The sequence below is a fragment of the Aspergillus fijiensis genome, assembly GCF_003184825.1.
Source record: "Aspergillus fijiensis CBS 313.89 unplaced genomic scaffold BO72scaffold_54, whole genome shotgun sequence".
Taxonomy (NCBI): Eukaryota; Fungi; Ascomycota; class Eurotiomycetes; order Eurotiales; family Aspergillaceae; genus Aspergillus; species Aspergillus fijiensis.
The window spans coordinates 265,116-281,447 of record NW_024469030.1 but is presented as its reverse complement, the minus strand read 5'-3'; the positions used below and the strand labels follow the sequence as shown (position 1 = coordinate 281,447).

Below are 16,332 nucleotides of genomic sequence, written 5' to 3'. Positions count from 1 at the left end.
TAGGGAGTTGTGGTTTCTGTTGCTTCGGGTGCGGGTGCGGGGGACGATGTGGTTGCTGCACCGGATTTCTCGTTCCAGGAGGTTGAGGTTGATGATGATGATGATGATGACGAGGATGGGCGAGGGTGCAGGGCGAGGGTCTTTTCGGTTGGGGTGTGTGGATGGGGGGTGTAGGCGGGGAGGGGTGGGGTGGGTGGGAGGTAGCCTTCGTTGTTTTCGCGGTAGTGGTTCGATGGTGGAGGTGGAGGTGGAGGTGGAGGTGGACGATTAGGATCTGGGCTTGGGATGCAGCAGAGCCAGCTGGTGATGGCGCTGAGGGGGGACATTGATGGTGATTCCAGCAGGTGTGCAGGTGGTGGGCTATCGCGTTATCGGTGGGTAAGATGATAAGTGCCAACTTATCGATAGAGAGGGAGAGGAGGACAGTATATGGGGAATCGGGGGTGAGACTGAGTAAGTTGGACAGGTATATAATCGACCGAGTTGAACAGATCACAACAAGTAAACGTAAACAATCGAGGTAGGTACTAAGTAGTAACTCAGTCCACGGTGTCACCTCGACTGGTTGATGGGAAGACAGACAGTCAAATCAAGAAGTCAAAAGGCTGGCTGACACAGCCTCAGCCTCAAATCCCAGGCATCCAGATTCCCCGCACTGCTGATTGGTCTGTGTCCCGCAGTTTCGTCCCACTTCCAGCCTTGCCAGTTGGCAGCGCTAACACCTACGCTAAGCTAAGCAACACCACCCCCGGAATCCTCCCCCTCATACGCATCCACTTCATACTGCCCAAACTGCCGCGTCGGCACTTCTCGGGCAAACATGACGTCCAATTCCTCATAAGTACGTCCCTTGGTCTCCGGCAGCCGGAAGTAACTCCACAGAAACGTCAAGAAAGCCGTCCCAAACCAGAAGAACCCCGTGTATCCCCGCCAATTCCAGGCCGTGGGGTTCACCATCGACGGCTCCAGCCCATTGGCCACCACGCACGCAATGTAGTAAGAATTCCGGGCCAGGACCACCGTCTTCGACCGCAGCCGCGTGGACGAGACCTCGGGCGGGATCACCCACGCGATCGGGCCCACCGTCATCGAGAAGGTGAAAATCCAGACGATGCAGAGGACGGACTGGGTCCAGAGCGCCGCCGCCGGCGGGCTGCTGGTGGTCGTTGCCGGCGTCAGGCATCCGATCACCAGAAGATAGACGCTCATCAGCCCCATGCCGCCCACATACATCGTGCGCCGTCCGAAGAAATGCATGGCGAGGCCCGACGCCGTCGTGCCCACGAAGGCCAGCCCCGCGCCGCCGAGGCCGAGCTTGTACGACTCGTCGTCGCTCAGGCCCGCCTGCTCGAAGAAGTAGGTCGGCGAGTACGCAAACACCAGCCCGGTGAACACCTGGCCGGCCAGCGCCATGCAGGCGATCTCCGTGCGCCGGGCGTTGGGCCCGCGGAAGCAGTCCAGGTAGGACCCTTCCTTGATCTCTTTTTCCAAGTGGTTGGTGTACACCATCATCGCAACGGTCTGGTGAGCGGTTTCGGTGTCGGGGTCGGCCAGGAGCCGGTTGACGATCTGCATGGCGGCATCATACTGGCCCCGCCGGACGTGCCACCACGGGGATTCGGGCATGAAACAGCCGCAGACGAACAACGGGACCGGCCACACCCACTGCAGGGCAAAGGGGATGCGATACGACCATTGGCTGTGGAGATCGATCAGCCCCTGCAGCACGCCGGCGCTGATCAGCTGGCCGATGACGAACGACACGTTCACGAAGGCCGTCAGATACGGCCGCAGCACCATCGGACACAGCTCCGAACTGTACGCCGGCCCAAGGGTCGCAAAGATGCCCCACGGGAGTCTACCGCAGAATGATCAGCTCGGCCGAACCACACAGCCCCATTGCAAGAAGCCAAAGGTGAGAAATCACCTACCCACAGAGAATCTGCCCCGCCACTTGCACTCCGGCGGTGTCGCCGAAAAACGGAATGAAGATGAAAGCCCCCATCAGCACCTGGGCCAGCAGAAAGACCCGCTTGAAGCCCCACCGCTCGATCAGATAGCCATTGATCAGTGCGCCGATCATACACCCCAGGTTCCCTGCCGCTCCGAGGGCTGACTGCCAGGATCCGGCGACCTGATATCCCTTGCCAGGGTGTTCCTCGCCGAACTGCGTCCGGAAGGCCGGGTAGCCGAAGAAACTGGTGATGAGGATGGTGTCGTAGCCCTCCATAACGATGGCGATGGAGGGGACGAGCGACCACACGACGGCCCACGGGAAGAGCTTCAGTGCCTGCGTGACGGACATCGCGTGCTCCCTGGCGTTTGCAGCCTTGGCGGCCTCCACCGAGCATTGCCATGGCTTGTCAGTTTCGGTGTCCTCACAGGGGGTTGTCAAGTCGGTGGTGACTGTGCTCTCCCAGTGGGAGAGGCCCAGTTGGGTTTTGGGGTTAGACATTTCCTTGGTGTGTGGTGGGAATGAATGGGGGTGTGCAGCATCAAATATCATAAAGCTTGAGAGGGTATGGAAGCGGTCGAGCCCATCTTCCCCCCTGCAGGAGAATAATGCCTCAATGATTTACCCGCCACGCAGGTGATAAGGGCTAAGACATATCACGCATGTCTTTTGTGGTAGTCTGTCAGTGACAAGGAAGGGTCCAAAACGGTGGGAGTAGCCAGTCTGAGGCTGACGATCTATCCAGTGCCCCCGCATTCTTAGCTGGGTGGGTGATGCACCCCCTTCAACATTCTTGTAGATTAAACCTCAAGGTTGTCTGAAGGCCGTCGACTGGGCCTAGACAACCTCGGCGTTCCCTATGCCTCTGGGTAGAGCGGTCTAGCCTTGAACTTGGCAGGCTATTCGGAGAATGCAGATGCAGATATACCGCGCAGTGTATGCAGCCGTGCAACAAGCAAATAGAAGCCCCAAAGTCACCCGAGACGTCCTCCGTCCTCTTCCCTCTCCCTTCCCATGTCTCACATCTGAACACATCAACAAGCCTATCCCTATCGACCGACCATGAACCCCCAATCAACAACGCACTCAACCTCCCCCAAGAAACCAATTAATGGCCTGCACCTCCGACCTAACCCTCACCCCAATCCACCACAGATCCACACTCCCCAACAACTCCAACCACCGCCGCAGCACCACCAACGCCGCAACCTCCTTGCAGACCAACCTCTCAAAAAACGCCGGCTCCAACCGCCCCATCCAGCCGGTATACGCCCCGAAGCTCCGAATGCCCCTGGGCAGGTGCAGCAACCCACTCAGCATCCGCACCGGCTCATAATACACATTATCGGCGGGGGTACTGCCCGCATGGATGCCGCAGAGATCCGCCAGCCCGGGATCGAGCCCCCACCCCGCCGCCACCTTTTCAGAAACATTTCTCTCGTCGACGTCAAACACCCCGCGATACTGCGCCGCGGACGCCATGAACACCTCCCACCACATACTCCCCCGCTGCCAGGGCACGGTGGCCTCCAGCAGCCGCCGCAGCCCCACCTGCAGGGTGAGCCAGGTCAGCGCGGTGGCGGTTTGTTTCGGGGATGTGGCGAAAACAAAGGAGCCGTGCGGGTCGTAGCGGTCGAGTTCGAAGGAGCGCACCGTTAGGAGCAGGCACGCCCCGAAAAGGCCGTCCATGTTATGCGGGCCGATGGTGGACAGTTGCTGTAAGTACTGCGTGATGGCTTGTTGCCAGTGGTAGGTTTCGGTCAGGGCGTAGGGGCGGTGTTTGGTGGGGGTTGTGTAGCGGAGGTGGGAGATTGCGAAGGCAATAATCGCGTGCATTAGGTAGGGGGACTGTTAATACCCATTGTTTAGCGATTGGGGGTGGGCTTGGTTAGTCTGGGGAAAGCGGGGGGTGCAGGGGATAGGGCAAGAGGGTGGATAGGTAGGGTAGGGGGAGAGGCTCGTACCTCGAATCCGAGCTGGATCACCCGTCTTTGGTACTCGGCTTGCGGGGCTTGTGGCCCGAGGGCCGGGTCGGAGAGACCATAAAAGTGATGCAGGGCCTCGACGCGGATAGAGGGCGAGGCTCCCTGCGGTAGCTGCAGGAGGTCGTGGAGCTGGGTGCCTACGGCATTTTGGGCTAGATTGTATGCTCTGGAGTCCGGCGAGCTGGTCAGGAACCGGGTCATTCTTTTCTCGGGGTCCGTGCTGCTGCTGCTGCTGCTGCTGCTGCTGGGTTCATAGCTACAGTCCAGGTTGAGCTTCTGGCAGCGGAGGCAGTAGGGTTTCGATTCGTCACACTGCGATCCTTAGAGAAAGGCTGGTACTGGGCAAAGAGGGGTTGGTGTACCTTGACTCGGCGTTGTTTACACTTGGAGCATCCATTGCGGGATTTCCGATGCGCGCGGCGGGCATGATAGATGCGTTCCGGTTGGGAGGAGGGGAGTTGGAGGTGGAGGATTCCCTGACCTGCGGGGAGAGACATGGTGATTGATCATGACTATGACTAAGAATAGCTGAGCCTGATCAACCTGCTGGTTCGATTCAGAAACCTTGCAACATGGGGATAGGGAACAATGAGGGGAAGACAAGCCCGAGATGGAAGCCATCGACACACAGTAAGGCTGACACGCTAGTCCCGAAGAAGCACCCTCGTATTCAATCCATCACCATCATTCTTATGCATCATTTCTTAAAACTCCAATGCAACCACAGTACGAAGTACAGCGTACAGCGCACAAGACTCAAACATCACCAACGCATGCATTCATTACTTCATACACATCACCCTCACTCCGCCCCCCTCACCCCAAACTCAACCAATCTGCGCATTCGAGAAATCCATCTCTGCAAACCATTAGCAAAACAATCCCCCTCCACTATCCCCCAACCTACATCCAAGGTGCCCCCCAAGAAAGGCAAAACTAACCGGGATGTTCGGCCTGGAACTTCTTCAGAATATCCATCTTCTTCTGCTCATCGCTGGTCAAGCCCCCGGTCTCCTTCTGGCGCTGATCGTACATCATCTTCTCGACCATGGCGCGCGTCTCGCCGTCCAGGTCGCTCAGCGAGGACGACTCGGGCGTGATCTTGCTGACGTCGATCTTGGGCGCCCCCGTCACCACATGCGGCCACCACTCCACCTTGTTGACCTTGTCCAGGTGCACGGCCACCTCCTTGCCCGGCGGGTGCGCGGTCGTCTCCAGCGTCCACGAGCTTTCGTCCACGACGATCGGGTGGGGGAAGGTGCCCTGCGTTTGTGGGGGGAAATTAGTTAGCATCTAATCCCTGAGCCAGGACTGTAGATAAACCCTCCCTGGTACGGGGCGAAAGGACAAACCTCAATAATAGCCTCCTGCCCCCGAATCGCCACCTTGATCTTGGTCTTGGTGAGCACGACATCCAGATCGCGGCCGCGCAGGTGGCCCGGCACGGGGATCGTGACCTCGACGTCGCGGATGGTCTGCGTCCATTTGTAGGGGAGCTGGGCCTGCTCGGCCTGTTCGGCGGCCTTGCGGGCGTGTTCCTCGGCTTCGCGCGCGGCGAGGTCGGCGGGGGTGGGTTCTTGTTCCGACATTGTCTTCTGGTTTCTGGATATTTGGGAGGGGGTGTTAGTGTTGTGTTGACGTTATACTAAGGGTTTGGATGGGAGGATAGGTCCGTACTGTACCGCAATAAGTTGCTCGGGATCGGAGTGGGTTGAGGACGATGGAGAAAAAGAAGAGGGCTGCGGGGGAATATTCGATGGTGGAGCGGTGCTGCGGCGGCGGTTCGAGTAGCTTCCGTCCGTTGCGGGGCTTGGGTTTTTTGGGTCGAGAGCTTATTGGGGTTTGGTTGCTGTTGGTCTGGTACTGCAAGTACTACTAACACTAACTATCGTACCGTTCGATGAATATGTACGCAAGAGGTCCCATACTCTCTCGATTAAGTCCAAGAAAAAGTGGAATATTGGCTCTGCTAAATGTTGAAGATATGACAGTGTCACAAAGATCATTATGCCCTATATGCTTTGCGTATGTCCCGAATCCCTCGCAACCTACCCTACCCTACCCTAGGTACCCATGGCAAACACTCCCCCGACTAAACAGTCTCCATGCTTCCTGCGCATCATGACTGCATACCCACTAAGATGCCATCAGCACAACAAGATTACCATATTCCATCTCTCCCCCCCATCCCACCCAAGAATGTAAGATTTTGGTTTCGCACAAATGCTAAGGAAAATAAGAAAGCTGAAAATGCTCCCACATATCCCATTAAACGCCATTGAAATGGATCCCCGTATCACTTCGTCATTCCATACTATCCGTTAGAATCTCTTCTCCGAAAAGATCGACTTCATGGAGGCCGTGCAGGTCGCTCGGGTCGAAACTCGTCGAGCTCGGTTCCGGATGCGGCACATCGGATTCCACCTCCGCCGCCGCGCTACTACTAACTTCACCACCTTCCAAGAACCCGAAGAACTGGCCCGCATACTCGGCGGTCGCGTTCGCCAGCTTCGCCTCTAGGATCCCCTCGAGCATACGCATGTCTTCCTTCCACTTCTGCTCGCGGCGGGCCTTCTCCTCTGCCGACCGGCGGCAGGTCCCCTCGCGTTCGCGTACCTTGACGCAGTTCGGGCAGATGTAGTTGACTTCGCAGAAGGAGCATTTGCAGGGTGGGTTGGCCTTCACGCAGTCCTGGCACACGTAGACGGCGCAACTCGTGCATTCGCGGAGCACGCTGGCGCACCGCTGGCGTTGGTCGCCGACGGCACGGTACTGCGGGCAGAAGAAGGATTGGCAGCCTTGCCATCGGAGCTGCTCGGACGGCGAGTCACAGTAGATGGAAGATGGGGAGGACGATCGCGATCGGTTGGAGTTGGACAGGGACAGACTTCGGGAGCGGCGATGGATCAGCGAAGCCGGTCCCGGGGGTTCGGGCAGAGCGCGACTGCGCACCTCCCCGGCCCCCTCACCGTGGTCCTCGGTGAAGCTGCTCGTCGTGGAGTCGATCACCCGCTGGGTCCGGAACGGTAACTCGAACTCAGGGACGGAGTGGGGATAGGCCATGTGCGGGGCCAGGTAGCCGCGAGAGCCTGATGCAGCGTGGTTTTGGATCGCCATCTTCTCCAGCGTCAAGTCCCGGTAGCCACAAATCCTCAGCCGTAGACCGCGGAGGTCATGCTCAATGCACAACGGCTTCGAGCAGCTCTTGCAATGCACCTTCCACTGCGGCGTGTCGTAGCAATCCTGGCACAAGTTCCGGGGACAGGCCGTGGGTTGTCGGTTAGGCGGACCCAGCAGCCACTTCATCATGGCTATGTGTCCCGTCTCGAGGGTGTAATCCGGCTTGCGTGGGTCCCCGTAAGCGTCGCGCGGGAACGTCTTGCTCCATTCCTGAGCCGAGATCTCGAGGTCCTCCCAGCCTTGTCCCCTGGGTAAAGGCACCGCGCGCACTTGATCTACGTCCCGATTGGAAGTGCCGATACTGATCCCGCCTCCGCCGGAGAATATGGGTTCCGTGCAGCACCAGTGCAGCTTGAGGGCCGGATAAGCGGCGGGAGCGGTGGGGTTGGTGGTGAGTGCCTCATGATCCGTGAGTTCCACTGGGTCTTGCATCGAACACGGCGAAACTGTTGCGCCAGGGGCCCACCAGAACGGATTCGACTCCTTGGTCGAGGAGGGCTCCAAATGACCAGCAATGTAAGGCCGATCGTATGCACAGCTAGCACATAGAGTCTTTCGACATCCGACGCAGTGCATCAAGATGCTGCATTGCTCGCAACGCTCCGGGATCACTTCGCAGCAGTTATCACAGCGGATGTTCTGGACAAATTGCGCGTGACTTTGACGCAGATGCGCCGGTTTCATCTTGCCATCACCGAGATTACCAATCTCACCCGTCCCCAGCGGTTCGCCGCAATAGCCCGTTTCATTGTGCTCCCACAGCTTGCCGTCACGCTGAGCTGGCCTGTTACCCGAGTCGATCGGTCCGATCCAGTTCTTCGACCTCCACAGCCGATCAAAGACGACCCAGACCTCGGCCGAACCCTGGGGAACCCGCATCGACACGTACCCTCTTCTGCGGAAGCACCGCCCGGCCGGAGTCGAGCACCACGCCGTATCCGTCCAGATGCCCAGCTTGTGACAGAGGTTGACCAGCTCATGTGTGGGCTCGGAATCCGAATCCTTTCGCGACAGCGATGACGTGAGGTAGGGGCGACGGCGGTGGTGGCGACATCGGTAGGTGTAGAGACTTTTGAGAGCGAGGTGTTTGGTGGCAGGAGAGCTACCGATATTCCGTTCCATGTTCACATCGTACTGGAGACCAAACATGGTCAAGTAAGGAATAATGTGATACTTGAGTGACACGTTCTTGCACCCCCGAACAGAGAGATGCTCCAGTGTCTCCCGTCGAGCATGAAGGACTGTGGAGATAAGGATCTGACCCGAGACCGCCGTGTTATCCAACTCCAGGCTGCGCAAACACGGGCTGAACGGAAGCACCACATTCATCAGCAGCTGATCGAGAGCGTACGGTCGCGACTGACGGGGCACCACTGCCTCCGAGGAACCGGTGAGGATTACGCGAATCGGAGGAGGCGTGCCTGAGGGATAAAAGAGCCGGAACGAAAAATACTTCCATGCTGTTGGGTATGAGCGGAGAAAGGAGCGGAGGTAGCGGGAAGTGTGATAGAGCGAGAGAATAGAGTCGGTGGGGGTCTGCAGAAGGAGGGATTCGAGGATGGGCGCATGAGTGGTGAGGACTCTTTCGAAAGTTGATAAAGAGTGTTGGGCGTGGACGTCCGACTGCTCCAGCGCGGATTCCACCAGCACTTGCTGGCTCGGGTCGGCGGCGGTGTTGTCCTTCTCCGCGTCCATCGTTATCGTCGATAGTGAGAGTGATACGGAGGGCGCTACCGGAGTATGTCGGTCTGTCGGTCTGTCACGCCGGCGCTGCGGCCGAAATTCCAGCTTGATCTTTTTCTATGTGTTGATTGTCTTGGTCAATGGATTGAGTCCGGGACTGAGTCGGAGGGTAGAGTGTCGCGGGATCGCGAGCACGGCGGAGAATGCGGGTATGAGCGCCCATCATAAGGGGAATAAAGAGGGCGACTATGCGCAAGGAGGACGGGTTTACATCCCAAGGCTGAACATCATATGAGGGAGGTCTACCAAGGGAGAAAAGACCAAGCAGGCAGAGAAACCGAGGAAGAAGACCGCAACAGGGTTTTTAGGGTGGGGGAAAGGGGGGAATTGGGGAAAGAGAAGAAGGTAAACGAGAGTTAGGTGAGGTGAGGTGAGGTGATGTGATGGGGATGGATAAGTGAGTAAGTGAGTGAATGTGGGTGTGGTGGGTATGTGTGGGTGTGTGTGTGTGTGTGTGTGTGGCTTTGCCAACTCACCTCAGATTGGGGATTGGGACAAAATCCAACGACGGCTGCCGGGATCTGCCCGGCCCAGCATCATGTGATAGGTCGCTTCGACCATCACGAGCCTGAATTGGAAATGCTATCGACTGGCATGATGATGCGGATTTTCCTGAGGTCGGATGATAATCAGAGAGAAAAATAATAATACCTTGAGGAGGGGGAGGGATGAAAGGAAGGGTGAGAAAAAAAAAGCCTAAAAAGGGATAGGGAAACTATTATTCCCTCAGCATGGTCATGATTCTTTCAGTAACTTAGTGATTGAACTCTCCCGCCTTTATTGAATCTTCAACTATCCGTAGACTACCGGTACTCCATAAATTACCTGACTTTGACTAGTCAACTTGCAACTTACCTCACCCAACATCTCTTTTTGGGCCGCTAGGAGCAATAAGGCATGAAAGCACGCTTGACCAGTCAGATCTGCATTGTCTACCGGCCCAGTTCAACAATCAGTCAACAAGAAAACTTGATTTGGATGCACCGCCCAGGGCACAAGAAGTCTATCATCTATCCTAGTGTCGATCACCATCCTCGCCCACTGTATACCCCCTTGCGATTCCCTTGCGCCCTTCCACCACCAGCGTGCTATCCGGCGCATCTTCCTCGTATTGAATGTCAAAATCACTTCCCAGACCTTTCCACGTCCGCTGGGATTGCAGGAATTCCGCCCCGGGCGAGAACGTCCCGCCGATCATGGCAATATCGCCCTTGGCTCGCCTGGCCAAGGCGCGCGCGGCCGAGGGCCCACTAGCGGCCGATATGGCCTCCTCTGCTGAGGAAGCGGAAACGCGGGGTGCAGAATTCCGCATGGGGCGGGAGTGCGAGACATACCGACCGGTGCGCAGGTCGAATTCCGGTGGTGCGGACTCGGGCTCCGACATCTCGCCTTCCTCGTCCGCCGCGGGGTCCGCAATCTCCGCCTCTGCCTTGGATTGATCGAGGACGCTCTGGAAGTCACTCCGCCAGGCTCCGGTCCACACCCGCTCGGTATCGCCCTGGAGCGTGAGCTCCAGCTCCGATGGAGTAATCACCGGCTTCCAGAAATCCTTGCTATCGACCAGAGAGCTTTCCCAGCATCCGATGACCACCCATCCGCCGATCTCGCTGAAGTTGGCCACCTTGGCCGCGTTGAGCTTGCCCACCACAAACAGGTAGCTCTTCTTTCCGGCGGCCGCAATCCGATCACGCACATGCTCCACGATGTGGAGGTAGTTCTTCACGCTCAGCGTGTTGACGAGGATGCCGAAGATGGGCACGGTGTTGAGGGAGGTCAAGATGGCATACCGGCGACGCAGGGCAGCCGCCGTGGACGCGGGTAACGGCTTCACAATCTCCTTTGTCACGTCATCGGTGGGATAGATATGGATGGCGGCGACGCGAGACGCAAGGGTCAGGAGTAGGGCCGTGGGTGGGTCGGAAATGTGGAAGAGTTGCCAGTCAGAAAGTGACTCCGGAGTCTCTTGGACCGATTCCGGGACGGTGCGGTTGGGGATAGCGGAGGAAGGGTTGTGGACGATATCCGTGGCGAACAGGTTGGTGTAGCCCTCCTCGACGAGACGCGAGTAGACGGTCGGGACATGGTTCGAGTAGGTCACATCGGCCGCCAGAATGGCCTTGGTTTCAGGGTCAGGGTAGGTCTCCTTGAATGCGCGAACGAGGGGCTCGAGAGGCAGAGGCTTTTGTGTGAAAACGTAGATGACCGGCAGCCTGGCTGTCGGGGACAGACACGACCGGCCGTAGTGCACGACAACGTCCGCATCCACATGCTCCGCGGCCACCTCGTCCACGCAGCATGTACCGTAGGAAGTATCCGCCAGAATGTATAGTTTCGGGGCAGGCGCGGGAGTCGCATCGACCTGGAGCTGGCCAACCGAGTCCGCTAGCTGTTCGGCACCGTCGGTGCTGCTTTGCCCGTTGCTGTGTGGTTGAGGGGGGGCATCGGTCACGTCCAGACCGCGGCTGAGGAGTTGAAACACCCGGGGTGCATCGGGGAGCATGTCATCCGGAAATTGGAGCGCAATGCGCTTATACCGTGCCTGGCGGATCTCTTTCAGCGTGCGTTCGATGTCATAGGCAATCGAGAGCTCCTCATCGGAGAGCGTGCGATTCGGTTCCTGAGACGCAACCGGGTCGGTGGATTCCAGGATGCGATCATCCGGAGTGGAGAGGACGGGGGCTGCCTCCATATCGTTAGCCTTGGTGAGGGGTATTGTAGAGCGGTGTTTCGCAGAATCGTGAGCAGCCCAGGGCTGGCAATTGAGAATGGTGTTGATGAAGGTGGTGGGGAGGGAAATTGGGCGGAATTTTTGACTGCGAGGAAAATCCAACGGATTTCCACCCCACTTTCACCCCGCCATCCGCAGGGGAGCCAATGGCACTCATGAGGATTACTTGGTTGTGGTGCCATACATACGAAGTAGAATTAAAGCAACAAACCATTCTCACCACAATTCTTTACAAGTCAATCATAATTGCATAGATAGAACCTGGATTCAATGGCCGTCTCATGCCTACCCTTAACTTGCTTGTAATAATAAATATATACAGAAAGATACCTTATCCATCTACAAATCCGCCCGGGCCGGCTCACCAGCCCACACACGCCGGATCAGCTCACGAATGGGCTCCCGCTCGATCTCGCGCGGGTTCCAGTACGGGTTGCTGACCGCAATGTCCGCAGCCTTGTCGATATCCTCCTCCTTCATGCCGAAATCCTTGAGGCCGCGCTTGACCTTGAGCTTGGACAGCAACACATTGAGGCCATGGATGGCGTCCCCGTTGCTCTCCGGAAGGGCCTCGGCCAGCTTCTTCATGGCCTCGGGGATCTTGGGCGCATTGTACGAGATGGCGTGCGGTAGGACCGCGGTGTGGGTCTCCGCATGGGGCAAGTTGAAGCTCCCGCCCAGGGTGTGGCAGAGCTTGTGATGGATGGACATGCCAACGCTGCCCAGGCACGTACCACACAGCCAGGCGCCGTAGAGGGCGGACGAGCGCGCCGATGGGGAGCTGGGGTCCTCCACGATCTCCGGCAGGGCGGAGGCCAGCGCACGGGTGCCCTCCAGGGCCATCAGGTTGATGACGGGGTTGGTGTTCCGAGCGTAGAGCGCCTCCACTGTCGCGTCACGGGTTTTAAATCAGCATCCAGATTCTAAAAATTAATTGGGGGGGGGCGGAAAGGGTTGGAAACTCACCAGCGTGCGCGATGGCATTCACACCACTCGTGGCACTCATGGCGGTAGGCAGGGTCATGGTCAGGTCTACATCGTAGATGACCGTGCCCGGCAGGATCTTGGGATCGGAGCGAGTCTTCTTCAGACCGTCGGCGGTCTCGCCCAGGATCGGAGTCATCTCACTGCCGGCGTAGGTCGTCGGAATGCAGATGTGCGGCAGTCCGGTGCGGATGCTGATGGCCTTTCCGAGGCCAATGGTGCTACCACCGCCGACGGAGATGACGGCATCCGCGCCCTGCGCGTTTGCGTATTCCAGTGCCTGGTCGGTGATGTGGGTCGGGGTGTGCATGGTGGCCTCGGTGAAGATGCCCGCGACATGGCCGTTGAGGACGGCCTTGACGCTCTCGGCTTGGCTGACTTGGTGGGGGGTCGAAAGCACTAAGGGGGCCTTCACATTCAACCGAGCAACCTCATCCGGGAGCTTCTGGAGCGTGCCGCTGCCGAAGATGACACGGCCGGGGTTGGAATTGTATTCGAAAGCATCCATGGTGAGTGGAGGTTTGGAGGTGGATGGTGCGCAGGTTTATTGGGATTGCAAGATAGCGGGGAAGAGATGAGAGGGTTCGGGGGTGATCCTGATAGATATAAATAGTCTAGTAAGATGTGCCTGGATCCGAGTCTCAGGGAGATATCCGAAGCTTGATCATCATGAATAATAAAGGTATTTTCCCCACACCCCACCACTTCCGTCGTCAACGTCATGAAGCCATTGGGGCGGTTAAGGCAAAGGCTTCTGCCGTGGGTCGCACCCGCGCCGAAGGTGGAGGGCTTCGGCAATTCGCCCGCTATCGATTCCGTACCTCCATACTCTACACAATTTCTCGAGAGAATTGATTATCTTGTTGACTGCTACATCAACATCAACAAGGCATGCAACTATGAATACTGCAACTGTTGTTGGCCCTTCTTCTAACTAAATCATGCTTATACACGAGTGGAAAGGAATGAACAAGAAAACGATGGATTGCCGATATCGGCAAGGAATTATCCCGTGGCAGGCCGCGCCAGAAGACAGACGGTGCACTCTCGACATCCTTATGTCAAGCACTGACGCTTAATCTATACGCATCTGAGGAGCAACAACCGTAGCCACGATCCATTGAATCGGAAAGCCAGTATCGCTGCCGCTAGTCTGCGCCCATTGCAGTCTTCCCCCACAGCTGCTTTATCATTCTTCACCACCCCGAATGTCTATTCAGTGCATACATTCACATCACCACTGCCAAGTTGGAGACACCATACTTGTAAACCCTTCTCCTCAGCCGGTCATCCATCTTTGACACCGCGTGAACCAGCAGAAATGCAGACGTTGCTAATGTACAGTATGTTCTGCCTTTCTCCTTTCCCGGATGCAGCCGTGCGGGCAGTCGTTAGTATCGGGCACACGCTAAAAGTAGCGCTTATGGAGCTAAAGGACTAGGCCTGATCTTAGCCGAGTCGACCGCTAAGCAGCGTAGACCCTTGGAAAGATAGCTTAATTCATATTAAAGCGTTGTATACTTGGTCTCTCTGCTATATCATCCTCGCGACCTACTTGGGGTCATTGAGGCGAGCATCGCTATATTTCATTTGTCCACTCGATGTCACCGTACAGTACCATCTTTCTGGTGGGCGGGGGTATCACTTAGTCCATATCGGCAAAGGCCATGATCTGCTGTCCTCCCTTGGCTCCCTTGCCCTTCTTGCGCTTCTTCTGCTGCACCGCGCGGGGTCTCTCTTCCTCACTATCATCGCCGGATCCCGCATCACTGTCAACGTCGTCATCATCATCGCTATCATCACTGTCGCCGTACATGCGCTTGTCGCCCAGGTGGGATCCATTCGCGCCGCTGGACCCGACCGCCTCATGCCAGACCTTGACGACCTGACCGCCACCACTGACCATGCGCCCCTCGACGTCGAATCCCAAGCCGATCACGCCTTCCGTCTCGTCGTGCACGACCTCCGAGATGACCTTGTTGTTGCCGATCCGGACGAACTTGACCGCACCGCCACCCATACCCACGGCGACCATCTTGCCCTTGCCAAGCTCCTCCGGCACGACCGTCAGCGTCTCCAGCGAGTCGGCGCCACCGGTGCGGGGCTGGACGTAGATGCGCTCGTCCTGGTCGTCCCAGGCACCCTTCTCCCACAGCGTCAGCACGCCGTTGGAGCCACCCACCACCACTTTCTCGCCGCGGCTCGTCCCGCTGGTGGCCAGCCCGCCGATGTACACCGAGCTGATCAGCTCCTCCTCCTGATCCTCACTGCGCACGAGCACGCCCCGACGGAGATCCGTCACGGCCAGCGTCGTGCCACCCGTGGTCACCCATTGCTTGCTGAACCCAGAGGTACTGGTATCGGACGCGGGGAGCGGGGTGAGCGAGGAAATGTAGTCGTCGTGGGGGTGGTGCGTTTGTTGCGGCTTGGCGGAGACCTTGGAGAACGGGGTGCGGAGGTCGTAGAGATGAAGGGCGCTGGAGTCGGTGGCAAGGAGGAGGGTTTGAGGCGAAAGAGCGTTCACGATGGTGGGGGCGTCGACGGATCTGAATAGTGGCCCCAAAGCCTTGCGTTAGCAATTGCGCTGACAATTGAGCATCAATTGACCTCATGAGACACATGATGTCCCAATTGGCACGTGAAGAAGATCCATTACCCATCCTTTAACGTGGGGATCGCAATCTTGTTCGTCACCACCCCGGTCTCCGCCTTCGCGGCCTTGACCAACCCATCCGTGCCAGCGGAGTACAAGGTCTCGCCGTCCAGCGCGAAAGTCAAGCACCGGCAGCTGCCCTTGTGTCGTCTCGTGCTCCACATGGTGTCGATGTGGCCCTTGCCGTTGCGGGACGAAGACGTCGAGGCCCCGTCATCATCGCTGTCCGCCTCCTCAGAGGGGAGTCGGTAGGTCTGGACATGGCCCGTAGCAAGACCAACGGAGACGATGGGTTCGTTTGGGTGGATGGCCTGCGAGAACAGATCTGCCGACAGCGGCAAGGTACAGACCGTGTCGAACATTTTGTGTGTGGACGGGTCGGCAATTGAGGCAATGGACCTGAATTATCCCACTCGTATAGACTTTCCTCTATGACCTTTTTTCAAAAGAGCTACCTCCCAAGTAGATTTGTCTCTGGTGCCGGCCGCAAGCTCCGACTTTTGATGGAGGCGGGCCGACCGATCTTCCGGTCAATCTTCCGGTAGCTTGACAGCTGATAAGCCGCTTATCGCCGCTGCCGTGTGAATGCAGGCGCATTGGCACGGGACTAGACGCTGGGTATCGAGACAGCTTCTTGCTTCTGGGTACGAGGATTCACTTCTAGTCCACTCTGACTTCAGAGCAACGCTCCATAGGAGCTAACAGGTTGAGCTGACATTTACGAATTCCAAGAGACTAGCAGTTCAGGCTCCAATGGGTGAAGAGCTCTACGGATTTAATTGCTTCTGATAGTGCCGACTGACCGGTCAGTCTACGCCATTGTCTCCAGTCCACACTTCTAATCCAATATGACCCAGCCCTCAACAGTACAGAGAATATTACAAATTTGAGTCAAGTAGACAAGTTTAATCAAAATTTGGGCTCTGTTCTGAGTGTTCATGTCATCCTGTCTCTTCCATGCATAATCCCTCTGAATTCTTCTCGCACATACCAAAATAATAGTCATTTCGAAAGCAGGCTATTGCGAGTTGTCGTGACAGGATGCGGACTATGATGATCCTATGAGCAAGGTTCCTGCCCAAAATCCTCCTGCTACACGCTATAC

General features: G+C 57.2%; 6 protein-coding genes across 6 annotated transcripts; all 6 read right to left on the bottom strand.

Moving 5' to 3' along the window:
- Positions 1-732: 732 nt before the first annotated feature.
- On the bottom strand, positions 733-2,455 carry BO72DRAFT_499653 (general substrate transporter; the record flags this gene model as incomplete). The annotated part of the gene is made up of 2 exons (XM_040948853.1): positions 733-1,858; positions 1,932-2,455. The coding sequence occupies 2 exons, from the start codon at positions 2,453-2,455 to the stop codon at positions 733-735; spliced, it is 1,650 nt and encodes a 549-aa protein (XP_040797976.1).
- Positions 2,456-2,773: 318 nt separating this feature from the next.
- BO72DRAFT_223736 (Zn(II)2Cys6 transcription factor domain-containing protein) lies at positions 2,774-4,809 on the bottom strand. Its single transcript, XM_040939788.1, has 3 exons — positions 4,302-4,809; positions 3,919-4,251; positions 2,774-3,802 (listed from the first exon to the last, which is right to left on the bottom strand). Exons 1-3 carry the CDS (start codon positions 4,434-4,436, stop codon positions 3,041-3,043), a joined length of 1,230 nt encoding a protein of 409 aa, XP_040797975.1. The 5' UTR covers positions 4,437-4,809; the 3' UTR covers positions 2,774-3,040.
- On the bottom strand, positions 4,290-5,798 carry BO72DRAFT_223756 (NudC domain-containing protein). The gene is made up of 4 exons (XM_040939789.1): positions 5,617-5,798; positions 5,292-5,541; positions 4,881-5,202; positions 4,290-4,798 (listed from the first exon to the last, which is right to left on the bottom strand). Exons 2-4 carry the CDS (start codon positions 5,526-5,528, stop codon positions 4,767-4,769), a joined length of 591 nt encoding a protein of 196 aa, XP_040797974.1. The 5' UTR covers positions 5,529-5,541; positions 5,617-5,798; the 3' UTR covers positions 4,290-4,766.
- On the bottom strand, positions 5,563-11,651 carry BO72DRAFT_479927 (uncharacterized protein; the record flags this gene model as incomplete). Its single annotated transcript, XM_040947604.1, has 4 exons — positions 9,905-11,651; positions 6,388-8,655; positions 5,617-5,678; positions 5,563-5,584 (listed from the first exon to the last, which is right to left on the bottom strand). The coding sequence occupies exons 1-4, from the start codon at positions 11,549-11,551 to the stop codon at positions 5,563-5,565; spliced, it is 3,999 nt and encodes a 1,332-aa protein (XP_040797973.1). The 5' UTR covers positions 11,552-11,651.
- Positions 11,652-11,850: 199 nt separating this feature from the next.
- Positions 11,851-13,302, bottom strand: BO72DRAFT_436534 (maleylacetate reductase). Its single transcript, XM_040943328.1, has 2 exons — positions 12,557-13,302; positions 11,851-12,477 (listed from the first exon to the last, which is right to left on the bottom strand). Exons 1-2 carry the CDS (start codon positions 13,080-13,082, stop codon positions 11,930-11,932), a joined length of 1,074 nt encoding a protein of 357 aa, XP_040797972.1. The 5' UTR covers positions 13,083-13,302; the 3' UTR covers positions 11,851-11,929.
- Positions 13,303-14,083: 781 nt separating this feature from the next.
- On the bottom strand, positions 14,084-15,678 carry BO72DRAFT_411626 (WD40 repeat domain-containing protein). Its single transcript, XM_040942464.1, has 2 exons — positions 15,231-15,678; positions 14,084-15,120 (listed from the first exon to the last, which is right to left on the bottom strand). The coding sequence occupies exons 1-2, from the start codon at positions 15,587-15,589 to the stop codon at positions 14,220-14,222; spliced, it is 1,260 nt and encodes a 419-aa protein (XP_040797971.1). The 5' UTR covers positions 15,590-15,678; the 3' UTR covers positions 14,084-14,219.
- Positions 15,679-16,332: the final 654 nt, after the last annotated feature.